General features: G+C 39.6%; 1 protein-coding gene across 1 annotated transcript in view; it reads left to right on the top strand.

Annotated features, from left to right (window-relative positions):
- Window positions 1-2,100: 2,100 nt before the first annotated feature.
- The window catches only part of me1 (malic enzyme 1, NADP(+)-dependent, cytosolic), a 241,267-nt gene continuing 223,564 nt past the window's right edge, over window positions 2,101-19,803 (top strand). Inside the window, exons 1-2 of the mRNA XM_052024700.1 lie at window positions 2,101-2,231; window positions 7,249-7,398. Of these exons, the coding sequence (XP_051880660.1) occupies window positions 2,101-2,231; window positions 7,249-7,398 (281 nt within the window). The remainder of the gene's footprint in view (window positions 2,232-7,248; window positions 7,399-19,803) is intronic.

Raw genomic sequence — 19,803 nt, 5'->3', positions numbered from 1 at the left:
GGAGAAAATCTGGGCTGCTGCTGAGATAAAAGCAGAAAATGCTAGAAATACTCAGATTATGGATGAGAGCAGCAATGTCCTCTATTTTGGCACTGGTTCTTCATCTTGATGTAATCAAGGATTGAAGATTATTGGATCTAGCATTTGTAGCAAATGTGCAGAGAAATGATGTAAATTCCTGTACTTTTATCGCCAATCGATAAGCAATCATGGCTGACTTAGTTCAAAACAGTTTAGAATTGAGAGAGCCAGTTGTGAATTAAATCTTGGGCTGCCTTCACAGAAGGTACAGGGAACCAGCAAGCATTGGCAATCCAGCACATCAGGCTGCTAATAAACTGTTCTGTGTTTTGGATGAGTAGCAGCAATGCAACTGCAGGTTGCTTTACTTTGGGATAGTTTTGTGTATTAAAAAGCAGTACATAAAAAGTAGTATTAAAGTGTAGGAGACCTTTTACATTATTTTCCTCTAACTCTTCAATATCATGCTCTCCATGTGCCCTTCTCTTTTGTGTAGGTCTTTTTAACATTTTGTTTTGGCTTTTCCAAGATGGAAAAAAGTAATTGTGCACAATGTTAGTCTCAAATAAGAGTGCAATATTTGAATATTTGCTTAAGAAAACTCCCAGTTTTTTTTTTGAAGTATCAGATAAGTTGATCCTGAGAATCCTCAGTATTTGATCTAGTTTTCCAGCATGTTCATGTTCTTTGATGGACTATTTGCACTTGTGATTTGGAGTCCACTTGGGGGGGAAAAGACTGGGATATTTTCCTGCATTGCTCTTAATTGAGAAAATCAATCGAGTATTTACAGGAGGAAGAAAAATGTTGGTTGTCTTCCTTCTATTCTTTATCCTGTGAACCCTACTCCCAAAAAACCCAAATACTTTTATTTAAGCACACAATGATTTATCAGATGATCCTTTTGAGGGTATTCAAATAATGACAGATTACTGGCCAGACACATCGAATATTGATCAACAACAGCTCTGTGCTACTGAAATTATTGCTTAGGACACTGAACTAGAAGGCTGCATATTTTAAAAATCCCAAAGGTGATATCTCAGGACAATGCTGACAACTTTTCAGTAGATTTTCCACGTTTTAGAATGGCACCTCATCAAGCACAGTCAGCATGGATTGGTTAAAGGAATATCATATCTCAGCAATATCTGTTGTGAAAGGAGAATAAAGACAGGTTGAAGAGGTTAGCATGTTTGTTGTAGCCCAAAAATTTTAGTGAGCTGTTTGACAAGCTGATCAGAAAGGTTAAAGCCCTTGAGATCTGAGGTGATCTGGCCAGTTGGATTCCAAATTGATACAATAGCGGGGGACAGAAGTAATATTTTTGCTTTGTCTTTTGACCTAGGTTTTGCGCCTTTTGCCTTGCTGTCTACCTGCACTGCACTCTCTGTAACTGTAACACTTTAATCTGCATTCTGTTATTGTTTTACCTTGTACTACCTCAATGCACCATTATAATGAATTGATCTGTATGAATGCTTTGCAAGACTAGCTTTTTCACTGTACCTTGGTACACTTGATGATGATAAACCAATTTACCAAATTTAGTAGGGTTCCAAAGGTCTTACGAAGGGCCTTTTTGTAGTTTATATCAATGATTTGGACTTGATATGCTTGCTGGAGTTGAGGAATTGCTACAAAAATTGGCCATGTGGTTATGGAAAGAAAGCTGCAACATTTAAAATAACACACTAATTTGTTCTGTCCATTGGTGATTTAAAATATTGGAAAATGAATGTATTTTTTTAAGAGAATTTAGGGAAGTATTAGCTTACCTTCTCCTAGAGGTTTTCCATGTCATCAAAAGTTCTAACTCCAGTCCTTTTTTCTTCCCACCTTCCTCCCCGCACTCCCCTCTTTCCTTCCCCCGCCCCCCCCCCCCCCCCCCCCCCCACAACCCCCAGATCTAAATTGAGTTGATTCTCAGTTGGCAGACTTTCAAAGTTGCCAGTCCCTTTTGGAAAGTTTGTTTGTCAAATTTGGTTAGTTAGATTTCCAGGCTGGCATTTAAGAGTTGGTATTTGTAGCAAAGGTAATAATTCCAGAGTGTATTGTCTTTTTTTTCCCTCCTAGGACATGGCCTTCACATTGGAGGAGAGGCAACAACTGGGCATCCATGGCTTATTGCCTCCCTGTGTTCTTAGCCAGGATGTTCAGCTCCTTCAAGTGCTGAGGAACTATGAAATGAGAAAAGATGATCTTGATCGGTAAGATGAATAAAAATTTACATACAAGTTTAGAAAGAACACCTTGCTAAATCTAATGCGAAATGCCTATTTGCGTTTCCAAAGCTGGATAGTCTATACTAAAAGTTGTAACACCTGAATGTTCCAATCTTAATATACTTTCATTTACTAAGAACATTTACGTTAAGGCTATTTACTGAACTGACTATGATGCACTCGTGGTGAAGATGGAAATACTTAAATGTGCGGTCCTATAGATTCCAATGTGGCATATTGATGAATAGAAATCTCTACTTGCAGTACATTCATCCCTGGCTTTGCTTGATTTGTATCACTTGAATAGCTTTTGAATTTTTTCAATTTCTCTAGCTGCTTCGATTCCTTTCTTTCTAGGCTATAAAATTTGAACTTTTATTTTTAGTCCATGAATGTTTACAGTACTGAGTGCTATTGTTTATTGTGGTTATTGCCAAGAATTTGCTTTCCTTTCAATTGCTTTTATTCCCAAAGTCTGCTTTCTTTGCTGATCTTGGATGTACCTGCCTCTCTATTATAAGTTCTCACTCAACTGTTTCCTAAACCAACTTTGAAGCTCTTCTCAGCTGCCCGTACTGGTTTAGCAGCTCAAGATTGAGCATTCAAGATGTTGTGACAGCTCAAGGAACATCTTTAAACATGGATGGCATACTTCTTTCTCTGCACTTACTATCAAGCTAGAGATTAAACTTGATTGAAAGATAAGATATGATAAAATATTTATTAGTCACATGTACATTGAAACCCACAGTGAAGTAAGTCTTTTTTTATTGCTGAGAATGTGCTGGGGGCAGCCCACAAGTGTTGCCACTCTTCCAGCACCAACAGAGCATGCCCACAACTCCTAACCTGTATGTCTTTGGAATGTGGGAAGAAACTGGAGCACCAGGAGGAAACCTATGCAGACATGGGGAGAACATACAAATTCCTCATAGGCAGCAGCGGGAATTGAACCCGGGTCGCTGGCGTTGTAATAGTGTTACGCTAACCGCTACACTGCTGTGCTGAGAAGAGTATGCCAGGAGCAGCATGTTCAAAAAAAAAGGGGAAACTACACCACAGGACCAAATGCATGCTCCATTGTAGAAGTGATGCAGATTTGTCACCTAAGCAACAGAATTGATCAGATTTTTCCATGCCTATCACATCCTATGGAGAATGTTTTTGGATAATTAAACAACTAGTAGAAAGAAGGGAAGCTTGATAAACAGCATACTGAAAGCTAAGGCTGAAGTGGTGAACAAATATTCTATCTTGGCCTTGTAAAAGCCAGTCATTAACTATGAAAGTCGACCCGCGCTCTGTAATAAATCAGACAACAGCAGAACCAAAGAACTTACGATTAATGCTTTATTAGTTTAACGCTAGCGGGAGTGGGGGTACATGGAGGAGCAAACAGTCAGTACTGCTCTTCCCTGTACGTGGCCTGACTCAAGGAATACAGGGTGCTAACAAACTTAAATACATTGTTCTCCAGTGGGTGTCCACCTACTGCACTGACATACCCATATTTTGGGTATGCTTGACCAGCTGATGCTACCATTGGTCAAGCCAAGGCTGCTGTGTGCAGCTAGACAGGTTGACATATCTTTCACAGTTAGTCTGAAACAACCCTGTTCTTGTGGCCTTGAAGCTCCTTGTCAGCCAAGCTCAGCAACTCCTTATCACACCAAGTAGAGACTATATGAGTAGGTGAGGTGGCTCAAGCTGTTTACCAGGAAGGGGGGGGGGGGGTGGGGAGAGAGAGTAACCCTTTGTTCACCAGAGCTCCCTTCCCATTGTCTTCTACAAACCAGTTCACATCAGTCCATTTCTTATCAAGAAACAGCTCGATGTACTACTGTGAGTACAGGAAGGTTATGGACCTGGTGACATCCTGGCTGTAGTGCTGAAAATGTGTGCTCTAGAGCTAGTCAGGCTGTTCCAATCCAACTGCAATAATGGAAAAGGACCTGACAAACTACCACCCACTTGCCCATCCCATTTAAGTACTTCCTGCCCACGTTTGTCTATCTTTTTGAGTACCATTTTAAAAAAAGATTGAATCTTTAAGTGTCCAATGCAAATTAGCTTAATACTATATTTTATCTTTAACTGTGATTTAACTTTTTAAACTGCAACTTCTGCTTCAGAAGCATGGGTTTATGAAATAACAAAGGTGTGACTGAAATCCTAGCTAAGAACAGTGTAAATGAAGTTTTCTCTTAAATAAATGAATATTTTGGAGTGTAATCTGATGAACTGTTAAAAGCACAGATTAAAGCTATATTTTCTGGTTTCAAAGTGGCTGAAAATATATTGTGCTCATGAGATGTGTTTAGCTTTTACAAAATGTGTGGTTGGCATTAATTTATCAGTCTTTAAATGGATAGAATTGCACTACAAAATGTAAATCCTTCAGAGCCTGTTGTAAATGCAGATGTTCTCACTGCTTGAAATCTTGACTGCCAAATGCTCCATTAACTGAAACAAAAAAAATGCATTAGAACTGTTCGTTTATCTTAGTAAACAATATGTACCACTGAATGCAGATGCTGTGAAACTAATTGTACTTAATGGATATAAAAGAGGAATGGAATGTAAGGGAAAGGAGTATGAAAGCAGCTGTGTATGGATTATCTGTACCTGACATTTCAAAGTTTGGGCAGAAGTGCGTGCAACAGTAAACTTTTGGTTTCCTCTCAACCATCTTGCAAAGAAATCAGGACGATATTAATGACTTGGTGTTAGCCCACACATTGTAGGTTCTCACAGATTCCTGTCTGCTGCTGGTGTGTGTGTGCTGCTTTGACGCACATGCCTGAAATGAGAATTTTTTGCATGCTCTCCTTCTGTTTGGAAAGATTGTTATTTGAAAGAAGAATTGAACAAAGATGCAGTTGAGTTTAAACCTTTTTAGTTATTAGAGGATAAAAATGTGAAAAATTGTTGCTTGTAACTAGATATGCAGACAGTACAAAGTTGCACTGCAGATGGCAGTGTTTGAGCTAGTGGCTATGTTACAAGGTCACCGTGTAGGTTATGACCGTTGGATATGGCCTTTGACCTTGGCACAAAAAGCCTATTTCATTGACTCTTATTCCATTGAGTTCCATGTGAACCACATGGATTTCCCCAAGCCTTGTGACATTTTGTGACCTTCTATAAAACCATGAAGACCACCTTGTGTGTTTATTCATGTAAAATCCTGGCACTGGAAAAGATTGGAGGACTTTAGCTAAGGGGAGAGAGTGGATAGGCTGGACTGGTTTTCCCCAGGAGTGAAGGAGGTGGAGGGGTGACTTGATAGACCTATAAAAGGCATAGATGGGGTCAATAATTGGAATCTTTGTTTTCCCATGATAGGGGGTTCAAAAACAAGGGCATAGTTTTAAGATAAGAGGAAGTAAATTTATAGGGGATGTAAGGGGCAAAGGTTTTTTAACATGGAGAGTGGTTGATATCTGGAACTTGCTGCCAGAGGACACAGTGGAATTGGATACAATTATATTAATCAATATTTCTTGAGATACTTTGACAGAAATTTAAGTAGGCAAGATGTGGAAGGATACAGTACTAATGTGGGCAAATGAAATTAGGATAGATGGACAAAAAGATCAGTATGGATGGGTTGAAGGGCTCATTTCTATGCTGTACCACTCTGATTCTAACGGTCATCTCAAATAAAGAACCAAATCTCAGATTTGCATTTCTGGCACAATATTTTTCAGCATGCTCTATTGTGTTTAGAAGGGTTTGATTGTATCATTTTGAAAACTGTTGGATTTTTATTGGGGAAAAGTTTTATGCCTGTACTAGATGGACACCCCATTTTGATTGCTCCTTCCTTGATTACAGTCTCATGGCCAGATGACAATAGTTATGAAATAGAAGATACTTAATCTTAACAGTTCAAGTTGGTTCACTTCCATTGTCAACTTTAGATGTGAGCATTCTAGACATTCACTGAACTAACAAAAAGGAGAGAAAATTCATTGAGTAACCTTTTTTAAAAACAGAATGAAGTGTCACATCACCTGGTTTAACAACCTTACCAGATATTCTCAAACATCTTACAAAAAAGACTTAAAAACAAAACTATGTTGGATATGCTCACCAAGTCAGGCAGCATTTCCTGGAGAGTGGAACAGAATTGATGTTCAGGGTATTGAAAAGCAAAGAAACTATAACCACAAACACTCGGTTCATGGTCAGAGCTAGGTATTGATGAGGAATCATTGACCTAAAATGTCAGCTCTGTTTCTGACTGTATAATGTCCCCTGACTATTTTAACAATCAAGGTAAATGACTTTTGATTTGAATGAATTACAGGAAAAGGGATCCTGGATGGGGTATGGAACTTCTATCTCTCTCATTGCTGTTTCAATTGAGGATTATTTCAGTCTGGACTAGAATCTGAGGATTAAATTTAACCGGTCCCTGGGCTTTCAATATATCTTGCATCTATCCATTGAACACAAAGGGGAAATGAACAGAACTCTGCACAATGTTGCATCTTGCAAAGACACAATGTTTATAGGTAATTTGAACAGACCCATTTTGTTTGAAGGATAAATATGTATACAATCTGAATTTTTAAATTTCAAATCACATGGCAGTGTAGAATGTTATCATAAGAAAATCAAAAACTGCAGATGCTGGAAACCTGAAATAAAAACAGAAAATGCTAGAAATGCTCAGTAGGCCGGGCACAATTTGTGGAAATAAAAACAGTTTCAGATTGAAGACCCATTCTGATCTTGTACTTGGTCTTTGATTAGAAATATGAACTGTCTCTTGTTCCAGAGGCTGCCTGACCTGTTAAGTATTTCTAACATTTTCTGTTTTTCAAGTTGTTGCGTTGTGGTACAATTTGTTCTCGTTGCAAATTAATAAGTTTATACTCAAGATGCAAATTAAATGCATTTAAAATGATTCTAAGGTTTCATAATATGTAATGGAATATGTTTCATTTGCTTGCTTGTTATGATTTTGATTTATTTTTAAATTTTATTGCTTAAGGTACATTTTTCTCATGGCCCTTCAAGACCGAAATGAAAAGCTTTTCTACAAAGTACTGACATCAGATATTGAGAGATTCATGCCAATAATTTACACACCCACTGTAGGCCTGGCTTGCCAACAATATGGACTTGCATTTCGCAGACCAAGGTAAATGACTGTCTTTCATAACAGATTTGTGTTGCAGTGAATCCATACTAACCGAAGTCTACGTTTTGCTGTGTCATTCACATTATAGCTGTATATGTACTGGTCACACAGTGCAAGCTTGAATAGTTAATAATCTAATAGGCAGATGCATTTTGGTATTAACTGCAAGTGTTTCTCATTGAACTGCAGAAAATTCAAATGGGTATTTCACTCTGCCTAAAATGAACTTCTACTGAAGAAAATGATCTTCATCGAACAAGCCTACAGGCGCTACATTTTGTGTACTTGTGTTGATGAGGAGATTGTTGAATTTTGTTACTGAATCATTTCAGGCCACCATATGTTGGTCTGAAATCCACAGATGCATTTCACACAAGGCACCACTACATTCATCAATTTCCCCTCCTGAAGCCAGCCCTTGCCTTTCCAAACGCAAGTAGATCCTGTCCCTCTGAATCCCCACCGTTGACGCTCCCACCACTGATGTTAGGTTTGCTGGCCTGTAGTTCCCCTGCAATATTCTGGTACCTCATCTATGGTGAATGATGATACAAATATCTCTGCCGGGGCCCCAGCAACTTCTTCCCTACCTTCCTACAATGTCCAAGGATACACTTGGTCAGACCCCAGGGTTTTATTCGCCTTTAATGGGCTTTAAGACTGCCAGCACCTTTTCTTTTGAAATGTGTTTTTTTTTGAAGACATTCTTTTCCCTGAATTCCCTAGCTTCCATGATCACCTCCATGGTAAATACAGATGAGAAATATTCATTTAAGACCCCTCCCATCTCTTGTGGCTCCATACAGATGACCAAATATGCTTTGAATAAATTACCTTTTTGTTTTTTTTATGAAAGTAATTTGTAATGCTTTTTCAGACAATGACTCTGTGCTCTGCGATTTCTCCTACAGTAGCGGTTTCAGTGGGAGTCATTTCATTGAGCAGTCTTTTATTTTCCTACGATATGATGGCCAAATTGGACTCCGCACCAGGAATTAGCTTTGCAATTGTGAATTGCACGGGGATTTATTGCAGATGTTGTTCATCCTTAATTATGAGCTAAATTGGCTGTTGATCACTAGTGTAAGGAATTACCATTTGTGATAGATGCCAAATAGATATCCTGAAGTAGTTGTGAATATGACGAGTATACATTCCTCAATGATATTGCCAATGCCAAGGACATCCAGAACTCTCAGACATCTGCATTATGACCATTTGTAGTCACTGATTTCTCAGTATTTCCTTGTGACAGAAGAAGCTATTCAGTCCATTAGTTCTATGCCTGCTTAGAGCAGTCCTGTTAGTTTCATTTCTCCTATTTATTTCCCTATAACTTATATTTTTCCACATGTCCACCAGCTTCCCAATTCCTGCCTCCCAACCACACTGGGGTAAATTGCAGCAGCCAGTTACATACTAGCATGTCTTTTAGATATAGGAGGAAACTGGTGCACCTGGGGAAACCCTTGCAGTCACAGGGAGAATGTGCCAACTCCACGTGTAGCAGCTGCATTACTGCTGCAGGTTATGACATTCTCTTTTCCAGTTTTAAGAGATTGCAGGACAATTAATTGGGAGAATTTTCTACTAAATTTTATTACAGTTAAAACAAATAGTTGAGCAACATTATAACTGTACACTGTTGTTGTGAATTGGGTGCAAGGATAACCCATTGAAGGTTTTCTGATCCAGTGTCCACAGTGTAATGGTACTAATTTGGACATACTAAATAAGAAATCTCAATGAATCTTCAGTGGACTATTTCAGTTAAGAATTTCAATTTTGACCACATTGTTTTGCTGTTGGGCTTACTTTTTGCACATTCAAAAGAACTTGGAACATTTCATCCATTTTCTTTTGATTGCACAGAAAATGTTCCACTTGAAGTTTGGAGCATGTACTGTCACATTAATGTATACATAACTCTAGTTAAATTTTCAGTTGAACATCAAAGTACCATAAACATGTGGTTTTCTTGTCTAATTACACTTTAAATTATGTATGCTGTGTAAGCATTGGGGTTATAAGAACACATCCAAGTTCAATTACTTCAGTTTCGTTTAGTTTTTTTTTCAACTAGGAAACCCTGTTTCATTTCCAAGTGATCTTATTTTTCATTGCAAAGAATCAATGTCTGACCTTTTGGAGGTGAGCAGAAACTACCAGTAAAGTGCAGAGTGTGAATCTCCAGTGAATTGACCTTTTTATCTACTAGGATGTCATGCTTTGAAATTAATGATTCTGCATTGTTGGAAAAATTGTTGGTTACAGGTATAATAGTTATCCTGACCAACCTTTCCCACTACTGTTTTTATGGCCTTTACTCTGTACAGCTGAAGCTAATTTGAAACTTTTTTTTTAGCAAATATGGTAATCATTATATTTACAGCAGTTATATTTCTCAAAAGAAAATGTATGCAATTAAATAGGTTTTGGTTTGGTTATAATTTGTATCCTCGTAGCAGCTTTAGCTTTCAATAACATAGGTACTTATCTAAAAGTAGGTGACCTGCCCTGAAATGAGTCAGTTTTGTTTGTGGCACACCTACCACAGTAGCACTTAAACAGTAAGAGAAAAAAAAAGTCTGCCAAATGGTCCCTTGAGCCTGTTTTGACATTCAACAAGATCATGGCTGAACTTTTAATCCACAATCCATTTTCCTGCCTCATCCCTGCATCCATTTGGTTCTTAGTTTCGAACAATCTATTGATCTCTGTCTTGTACATTCTCGATGACTGACTGACTGAATATTCCGTTCTTGGGGTAGAAAAGATTTGCAAAGAAGTTTACGAAGGACGACTAATGAAATTTTTCACCGACACCCGAAATAGCTTGCCCTCATCCTGAGAGTATGCCTTCAGTTCTAGATTTCAATTAGAGAAAATATCCTTGTGTCAATTCCTTTGCAGTCACCATGGGGTTGCCTAATTTCCAGTGATTATAGAACAACCCCTCCACTGCTGGTGAATTAATCTGGTAAATCCTATGCTATACTAACCTTAAGGCAAGTAGATCCTCCCTTGGGTATAGAAAATAAATCTCCAAATTAGGTCTCACTAAATCTTTGTCCAATGTCTTCAAGACTTCTCTTTTGTACTCTAATCGCCTTGCAGTATCGGCCAATGGTGTACCTTCATGCTAATTTCTATGATCTGTTGTTTACAACAGTTTGCTATCCTGAGTGGTTGGTTTATTTTTGCTCTTTCTGTTCCTTTTAACCAATCCTATATCCACATTGATTTTTTTGCACCTAAATCAATGAGCCTTTCCTTTGCATCACTCTCCAGAATTGGCCTTGCTGAGGTTTGTGGTGCCTGAGTACAAGCACCTTTTTTGTTTTTTGGAGGTTGGAAGCATTCCCTCTTAATCTAGACAATGTGACCCACAGTGGGCCCATCCACAGTGAAGATATTTTGATTTCTAAGGTATGAATGGGTCCCACATGCCCTTTTATGGATATTTAAAAAGAAAAAGCGACTTCACAGAATGCACAGTCAATGGAAAACATTTTAGTGCAATGGGCAATGCATTGGGTAGTCATGTTTAGTTTATAATTGGATCTTTTGTAGAAGTTTGAAAGATGGATTCTGTTGGTGAACTCCATTATTGCTTATCTGAAAGATGTATATGCTTGAATATTGTTTTGATGGCAGTGGCACAGAAGATGGTGCTGCTGTATAGCTCCAGTAAACTAGGTTTCCTCCTAACTTTGGACGGTGCTTGTGCGGAGTTTGCAAGTTCTACCTGTGACCATGTAGGCTTCCTCCGGGTGCTTGGGTTTCCTCTGATAACCCAAAGATGTGCTGCTTGGTAGGTTAATTGGCTGTTGTAAATTATTCTTGGTGTAGGTGGGTGGCAGGAGGACCAATGGGGTAGGGATGGAAGTTGATGGGCATGTGAGAGAGAATAGGTAACAGGGAGCACTGTAAGAGCTGGCTTAGACTTGATGGGTTGAAGGGCAACATCCTGTTATGAAATATGAAATATATGGATATTAGATGGACTGCTAGTGGTGAAAAATATCCATCAGTGAAACCTGTATTTTGTGTTTAATTCATGGGCTTTGAAAGCCAGCTTTGAGATGGAGATGGGGGTGAGCAGGTGCAATGTGGCTTCATGTATCTCGTATTCTACATGCCAGACAAATGTGTATTTGGTTTTGAGAAGAATTTAAATATTATGTTGTAAATGTTTTCATACAATGTTAGAACAAATGTTGAAGAGAATGCAATGAATTCTCAATGTTGAATGGTTTGTAAAGTCTGAGTATGTATGAATTCTAGCTATAAATTATTTCTGGAGATAAATGACAGCAGTTTTAAAACAATAACTCATTTCATGCTCTTGACAGTTCTGTGTTGGTTTTTTGCAGTATTTTGGGAATGTGGTTCTGTTCAACCTGTTGCAAAATTAACAGTTGGTATATGTATGCAAACAATTTATAGGTGCACGTTCTGTGAAGCTACAGAATTTATCTAAATAAATCTGAGGATTAATTTATAGCTAACACTTCAATATTGAAGGATGCAACACTCCAGATTTTTGGAAGGGTGCTGTTGATGGCTGATTACTGCAAGGATGAACATAGACTACAATACAGGAACAGGCCCTTCAACCCACAATGTTGTGCTGCACTAATTAAGCTAATGGTGCCTAATTAAACTAATCCCTTCTGCCTGCAAATAGTCCATGTCTCTCCATTCTCTGCATATTCATATACCTATCTAAGAGCCTCCTAAAACACCTCTGTTGTATCTGCCTCCTCCACCACCCCTTGCACATTCCAGTCACCTACCACTCTGCTTTTTTTAAAAAAAAATAAACTTACCCCACACATCTCCTTTGAACTTCCCCCTCTCACATTAAATGCATGCCCTTGAGCAATAGACATTTTGACCGTAGGGAAAAAGATATCAGCTGTCTACTCTCTCTATGCCTCTCAATTTTACATGCCTCTTAATTTTACAAACCTCTATCAGATCTCTCCTTGGTCTCTGCTCCACAAAAAACAACCCTAGTTTGTCCAACCTTGTAGCACATGCCCTCTAATCCAGGCAGCATCCTGGTAAACCTTTTCTGCACCCTCGCCAAAGCCTCCACATCCTTCCTATAACGAGGCGACCAGAAGTGAATGCAATACTCCAGATGTGGCCTAACTAAAGTTTTATAAAACTTTAACATAACTTCCTGACTCTTGAACTCAATGAATGACTAATAAAGGCAAGCATGCCATACACTGCCTTTACTACCCTACCACTTTCAGGGAGCTATGGACTTTGATCCCAAGATTCCTCTACACATCAATGCTGTTAAGGGTCCTGCCATTAACTGCGTACTTTCCCTTTACATTTGATCTCCCAAGTGCAACCCCTCACTTGCCTGGATTAAACAGCATCTATTTCTCTGCTCATATCTGCAATTGATCTGTATCCCACTGTATCCTTTACAGATAGTGTAGAAGATTGACAATGCCACCAATGTTTGTGTAATCTGAAAATTTACTAACCCACCCATGTTTTCATCCAAGTCATTTATATTGGTATTGGTTTATTATTGTCACTTGTACTGAGGTACAGTGGAAAAACTTGTCTTGCAAACCGATCATACAGGTCAATTCATTACACAGTGCAGTTATATATCACAAGCAGCAGAGGTCCCAGTACAGATCCCTATGGAACACCACTAATCACAGAACTCTAGCCACAATAAGACCCGTTGATCAATACCCTCTTTTTTTTTCTATGGGTAAGCTAACTTTGAATCCAAAGGCCAAGTCACCATGCATCGCATGCATCTTTAACCTTCTGGATTCGGCTACCATGATGGAACTTGTCGAAATGCCTTACTAAGATCCATGTAGACAACATCCACTGCTCTTCCTTCATTCATCACCTTTGTCACCACCTCAAAGAACTCAGTCAAGTTGGTAAGGCATGACCTGCCCTACACAAAGCCATGCTAACTGTCCCTAATTAGGTTATAGTTTTCCAAATGCTCATAAATCCTATCCTTAAGAATCCTCTCCAATAGCCTCCCTACCACTGATGTGAGAGGATAATTTAAAGAAAATCTTACTGAGCATAATCATGGCCTTTTTATTTTTGACTTGGGCACAATTTTTGTTTAAGACTTCCCAATGATGTAACAGAAACAACCCATTTTACACATATTTTGGCCACCCTTGGTGTCTCATAATGCTGGTATGTCAAATGTCATGATGTTTATTCTACTCTTCGTTCATCCATTTCAGTTTATCAATTCATTGCTCATTTGCAGAAAGACTGGCATTCTCCCCAGTAATGGACTCCTAGGCTCTTCTGTTGCAATACACCCTCTTCCTTTCCAGTCCTGATGAAGGGTCTCAGCCCGAAATGTCGACTGTTTATTTCCCTCCATGGATACTGCCTGACCTGCTGAGTTCCTCCAGCACTTTGTCTATTGCTCCAGATTCCTGTATCTGCAGAATTTCTTGTCTCCATTCTTCTGTTGCAGTGAGATTAGTTTTGTAATGTGACTAATGCCAATTGTATAATGGGATGTAAGGGCTAGTATGTAGAACTAAGTGTGTAGACCTTAACCAGGTAAAGCATTTGTAAATGATCATTTTTGAGAGGCTTGGTTTGCAAGCATTTCCCTCTTTCTCACCTCCATCCAGTGAATAAAAAGGCAGGTGCACAGGAAGGAATTCCCTTTTAAACTTTGCTGTTCTGCTTTGAATGCATTGTTAAACAGGTTTATTGGTATGATGGGAGAGCCTGATGCTTCAGTGTTTGTGTTTCTATTCCAGTGGATTCTGCCTGGTCTGCTGAGTGTTTCCAGCAGGTTCTGCTTTTGTTTCATTATTCCCATCAGCTGCAGTTTATACTCTTTCGATCCCTGGACAGTTGAGACTTTTTCCTTTTAACAGCTGCTACCTAACTCGCTGAGTTTTCCTAGCACTCTGCTGTTCTTCAGGTTAACGGCAACTGCTGTGTTTTGAACCTCAGTTCCAGTATGTTTTTGTTCATTTATTTCTGTTTTCTCTTTGCACCTCCATTCAGACTAGCTGCTATTTAAACAAGCAGACTTCACCCTCTGTTCAGTGATAAATTAGTGCTGTCCAAACTTTGTCTCCACCCTATCACAGACATTTCTTGTTCTCCCCACCCCTCCCCTTCAGTGACTTTAAAATTTAGAAAACAGACTAAGTAAATGGTCTGTGAAAGGATATCGACCTGAAACATTAACTGTATTTCTCTACAGATGCTGTTTGACCTGTTGGTATTTTCCAGCATTTTTCTTAAGATAAGATCTCTTTATTAGTCATATGTACATTGAAACACAGTGAAATGCATCTTTTGCGTCGAGTGTTTTGGGGGTAGCCCGCAAGTGTCGCCACACTTCTGGTGCCAACGTAGCATGCTTACAACTTCCTAACCCATATGTCTTTGGAATGTGGGAAGGGGCAGGCACGGTAGTGTAACAGTTAGCGTAATGCTATTACAGTGGCAGCAACCCAGGTTCAATTCCCGCTGCTGTCTGCAAGGAGTTTGTACATTCTCCCCGTGTGCCTATGTGTGTTTCCTCCCACATTCCAAAGACTTGTGGGTTAGGAAGTAGTGGGCATACTATGTTGGCACTGGAAGCATGGTGACACTTACAGGATGCCCCCAGAACATTCCATGCAAAAGATGCATTTCACTGTGTTTTGATGTACATGTATCTAATAAAGATAGCTTATCTGATCTGAAACTGGAGAATAGGTGATATTTACACCTATTCTAGCTTGGAAGGTGTAAGAAGAATCCTCTATGCCTTTTAATGGTTTACAAATGAACTGGAAGCAACCCATATACAGATCTATTAGACACTGAATCATTTTATTCCCTGTGATTCCTTCCCTCCTGCCTTTTCTGCCAACTCTTTACCACTACCAATCCCCCTACCCCCCCTCCTGCCCCCCTGACGCTGCAGCCAGATGGATCTTCACACCTATTCTAACGATGAGATCGCGTGATGTGAATGACTAAATGAAAAGACTGCAGATGCTGGAAATCTGAAATAAAACCACCAAATGCTGGGAAATACTCAGCAGATTGGGCAGCATCTGCAGAAAGGAACTAAATTAACATTTCAGCTTGATGGTCAGATGCAGCATGACCTGCTGAGTATTTCTAATATTTTAGTTTTTTTTTTCCAGAACTCTGGCATCTGTTTTGTGTTTTTCTTTTTGCTTTATTCATTTTCAATTGTATTAACAACTAGCTGAATCACCTTGAGTACTCCAATTTTTAAAATTATGAAGTAACAGATTGCTTTAACCATTGTGCAGAATTTGTGTAGAATTCCAGCCAGCTTGTACATGCATTCTGAAACTACCACATAATTAGGCAGACATTGGTAGACCTGGAGACGTGAGACTGCAGATGCTGGAATCTGGAGCAACAAACAATCTGCTGGAAGAACTTAGTGGGTTGAGCAGCATCTGTAGGGGGTGGGAAGGAATTGTTGATAATTCGGGTAGAAAACCTGCATCAGGGTTCCTCTGGCAGATTGTTAGTAGATCTGCAGCTGATTCTCAAACTTGCATCACACTTCATGCCTCCAGATCAAAGCAATAACTAGAACAATTATCAAAGTTAACTGAACAGTTAAGAAAATGAGTGTACAAGCCTGGACAGGTTGTCTTGCACTGTATGTCACAAACCCACAAATATCTGCACCAACCTGTTTTTAATTGCTCAAATAACTCCCAGGAGAAAGCAAATCTACCTCCCAAAAATAACCATCACGTGCAAACACCATTGCCTGCAAGTTTTCTTTGATGCATGCCAGATTGACTTGGAAGTATAAAACTATTCCTTTGCTGTTGGCTAGGTCAACTCCCTTGAAAGATCTGTCTGCCAGCATTCTGGCAATGTCTTCACCAAAATGACTACAGCAATTCTCAAATACAGCTCATCACCTCCTTTTAAAGGGTAATTGGGAATAGACAATAAATGCTGGTCTTGCATCCATGAACAACTAGACAAAAAAAAAATTCAGGTCTGTTTTATTTTGCCCTGGGTGATTTTTTTCTAAATGTTCCCTTAAAATTTTAGCTATAAATCTGATTGATGATCTAGCAGCGGGGGCATATGACACTTGCTGCTTATCCTCTTGCCAAATTTTGGATATTAAAGGAACAAACCATTTTGAGGCACATATGGCTAGGGCATTGTCTGACATTTTAACAGTTTATTTTGACAAGTGTTCAAATGCATTGCAGATGTTTTGCATTTGGCTTTAATGTACCAGGAGGTGATCCATTTCATTGCAAAAATGGAAATTATCATTCTTTACTTTAACTAACATATTTGGTGATCATTTAAGAGAAATTTATAAACCATTCTCATGGTCTATATCACCTACACTAAATAATCAGTACAAGGTTGAGAAAATCAAACTTCCCCCTGATTTATTGTTGTTATTTTATCTTTACCTATTGTGTCACAAAGACCTACATTTCCACCTAACCACCACCCCCTATTTCATCCCCCTCCCCACCCCTTGAGGAGAATTGTAGCAATGTCACGTTTTGCATCTATCAGGAGAATAATACAATAATCATGTTTGACTTTGGCTTTTGATGCAATGTTCATGATGCTTTTAAAGTCATCAACAGATCTGAAGAGTGCTTTGGCAACTATTATGTAAGAGTTATGGTGGTCTCTGATAGGGTGGAAGGTGAAAGAAGTTAAATGAAGTAATGGTAAAGGGGGTAGTAATGCATCAAAGAAACAGAATCATTGCCAATATCTACTGTCGGAAAAGCACGAGGAGGGGATTGTAGTTTTGTTGAGCCTGGAGTCTGTGAGAAGTCCCACCAAACAATGAGATGTTCTTTGCATAAGTTTCTTTGGAACAAGTATAGAAGACAGGATGGAGATCAGAGTGGGAATTTGAATATTTTTTTTAAAAGTGAAAGTTAATGCAGAGTAATCTGAGGTTGATGCATTTGGAAATGAGAATTATAAAGTTTGTAGCATGCACCAACATTCAACACTCAGACATGGTCAGCAGCAGACTCTTACTAACAAATGCCCAGGCAATGGCCATCTCCAACAAGAGAGGGTCTGCATTCAATGGCATTACAAACACTGTGTCCCCTCCCATCAATATCCTGGGGGTCACCACTGATCGGGTCAATAAATACTGTAGTTACAAGAGCAGGTGATTAAAGTGTGGCATGGGAATTGCCCTCTGAAGTTTTCAAGTTGAATGCATGATGGAATCAGTCATACAGCACAAATGGGTCCTTTGGTACACACTGGTAATGAAGCAAGTATTTGTATACATAAAACAAAATCTATTTTTTTTTCCTCTCCATATTTGTATCAACTCTCCCAAGGTTCTATCACTCAACCACATCAAAGACAATTTTTGTAGTGGCCTCAAACAATTTGCTGGTCAAGGAACATCTGGTGAGGGGAATGGAGATAAGGAAACGTTGACATTTTGGGTCAAAACCCTGCATCAAGACCTGTTGATTTCCTCCTGCAGGTTGTTTGATGCTTCAGATTTCTTGTGTCTCCGACTTGGTAACAAGTTGCCTTGGCGATGTGGGTGGAAACTTGTGCAGTCCCAGGGCAAACATTGGTTTATTACTGTCACTTGTACTGAGGTACAGTGAAAAACCTTCTCTTGCATACAGATCATACAGGTCAATTCAGTACATGGTGCAGTTACATTGAGTTAGTACAGAGTGCATTGATGTAGTACAGGTAAAAATAACAGTACCGAATAAAGTGTCACAGCTACAGAGAGTGTGCAGTGCAATAAGGTGCAAGGTCACAACAAGGTAGATCATGAAGTCATAGTCCATCTCATTGCATAAGGGAACCATTCAATAGTCTTATCACAGTGGGGTAGAAGCTGTCCTTGAGTCTGGTAGTACGTACCCTCAGGCTCCTGTATCTTCTACCCGATGGAAGAGGAGAGAAGAGAGAATATCCAGGGTGGGTGGGGTCTTTGATTATGCTGGCTGCTTCACCAAGACAGCGAGAGGTAAAGACGAGTCCATGGAGGGTACGCTGGTGTCCGTGATGCACTGGGCTGTGTCCACAACACTCTCTGCAGTTTCTTGCGGTCCTGGGCAGAGCAGTTGCCATACCAAGCCATGGTACATCCAGATAGGATGCTTTCTATGGTGCAACGGTAAAAGTTGGTGAGAGTCAAAGGGGTCAAATCAAATTTCTTTAGCCTCCTGAGGAAGTAGAGGCACTGGTGAGCTTTCTTGGCCATGGCATCTACGTGATTTAACCAGGACAGGCTGTTGGTAATGTTCATACAGAAAGCACCAGACAGAAAGCATCAGAATTCGGGATCGAACCCAGGTCACTGGAGCTGCGAGGTAGCAGCTCTGATCTGCATCTCATTAGTTTTCATGTGCCTGGATGAGTGCAATTCGAACCATACTCTAAGCTCCACACTAGAGGGGACAAATCAACTGGATTGATTGGCACTCCATCAACTATTCAATCCCTTCACCACTTAGTACACACTGCAGTCAGTGTGCACATCTATAAAAATGCACTGCATTTACTCAACTAGTCTGTTGAAAAGCTTGCCAGAGCCTGCACCATCAATCACAAAGAAGATCAGGGGTATTGTGAGGACAGTGTGTGGACATTGCCCTCTGAGTGGCACACTGTCCTCACAACTTCCTGACTTGGAAGTTTATTGCCATTCCTTTATATTGTTGCTGTATCTGGATCCAGAGTACCTTCAGAAGGGCAGCAGCGATTCAATAAAGTGGATCCCCACTACATTCTCGAGGGCACTTGGATATGGGCAATAAATGCTGGTCTTGCTAGTGATATCCAGGTGTTGAAAAATTAGATAACTAAGCATTTGAGGTGGACCAAGATCGGGGAAGACTCATTGGATGGCTGATTATAATGAAACAGATAATCCCACAACCATTCCATCCAGTAATCCTACTTAATGAAGGGACAAGAGGAATGAGGTTGTGCTTTTTCAGTTGTGTGGGAGAAAAATTTAGGCTAGTTTGTGTATTTCACGTCAATGCATTACAGGATAGAGTGATAGCACTAGAGAGATCGAAAGGAAATTTGAGAGAGTTCTGTCAAGGCTGGAGAAGTTTGCTTAAGAGGTGAGAGGGCTAAGCTGGCTTATTTTGGTTTTGTTTGGAGCAGGTGGCCTGAGGAGAGAGTTTTTTTTGAGGTTCAAGAATCAATGCTTGGCAGAGAAATCAACAGATTACACTTCAGTGTTTGGGGGGGGTGGGTGGCATCTGGGTGTTGCTGGCAAGGCCAACACTTATTGCCTGCCATAATGGTGCTTGAGAATGTGGTAGTGAGTCCCAAGTACTAAATGTCCCTGTACCCTTGATATATTCCCCTCAGTTCTTGGGTCTCATT

The sequence above is a fragment of the Pristis pectinata genome, chromosome 10, assembly GCF_009764475.1.
Source record: "Pristis pectinata isolate sPriPec2 chromosome 10, sPriPec2.1.pri, whole genome shotgun sequence".
Taxonomy (NCBI): Eukaryota; Metazoa; Chordata; class Chondrichthyes; order Rhinopristiformes; family Pristidae; genus Pristis; species Pristis pectinata.
Note: the sequence above shows the minus strand (reverse complement) of the source record. Positions and strands in the feature narration are given on the sequence as shown.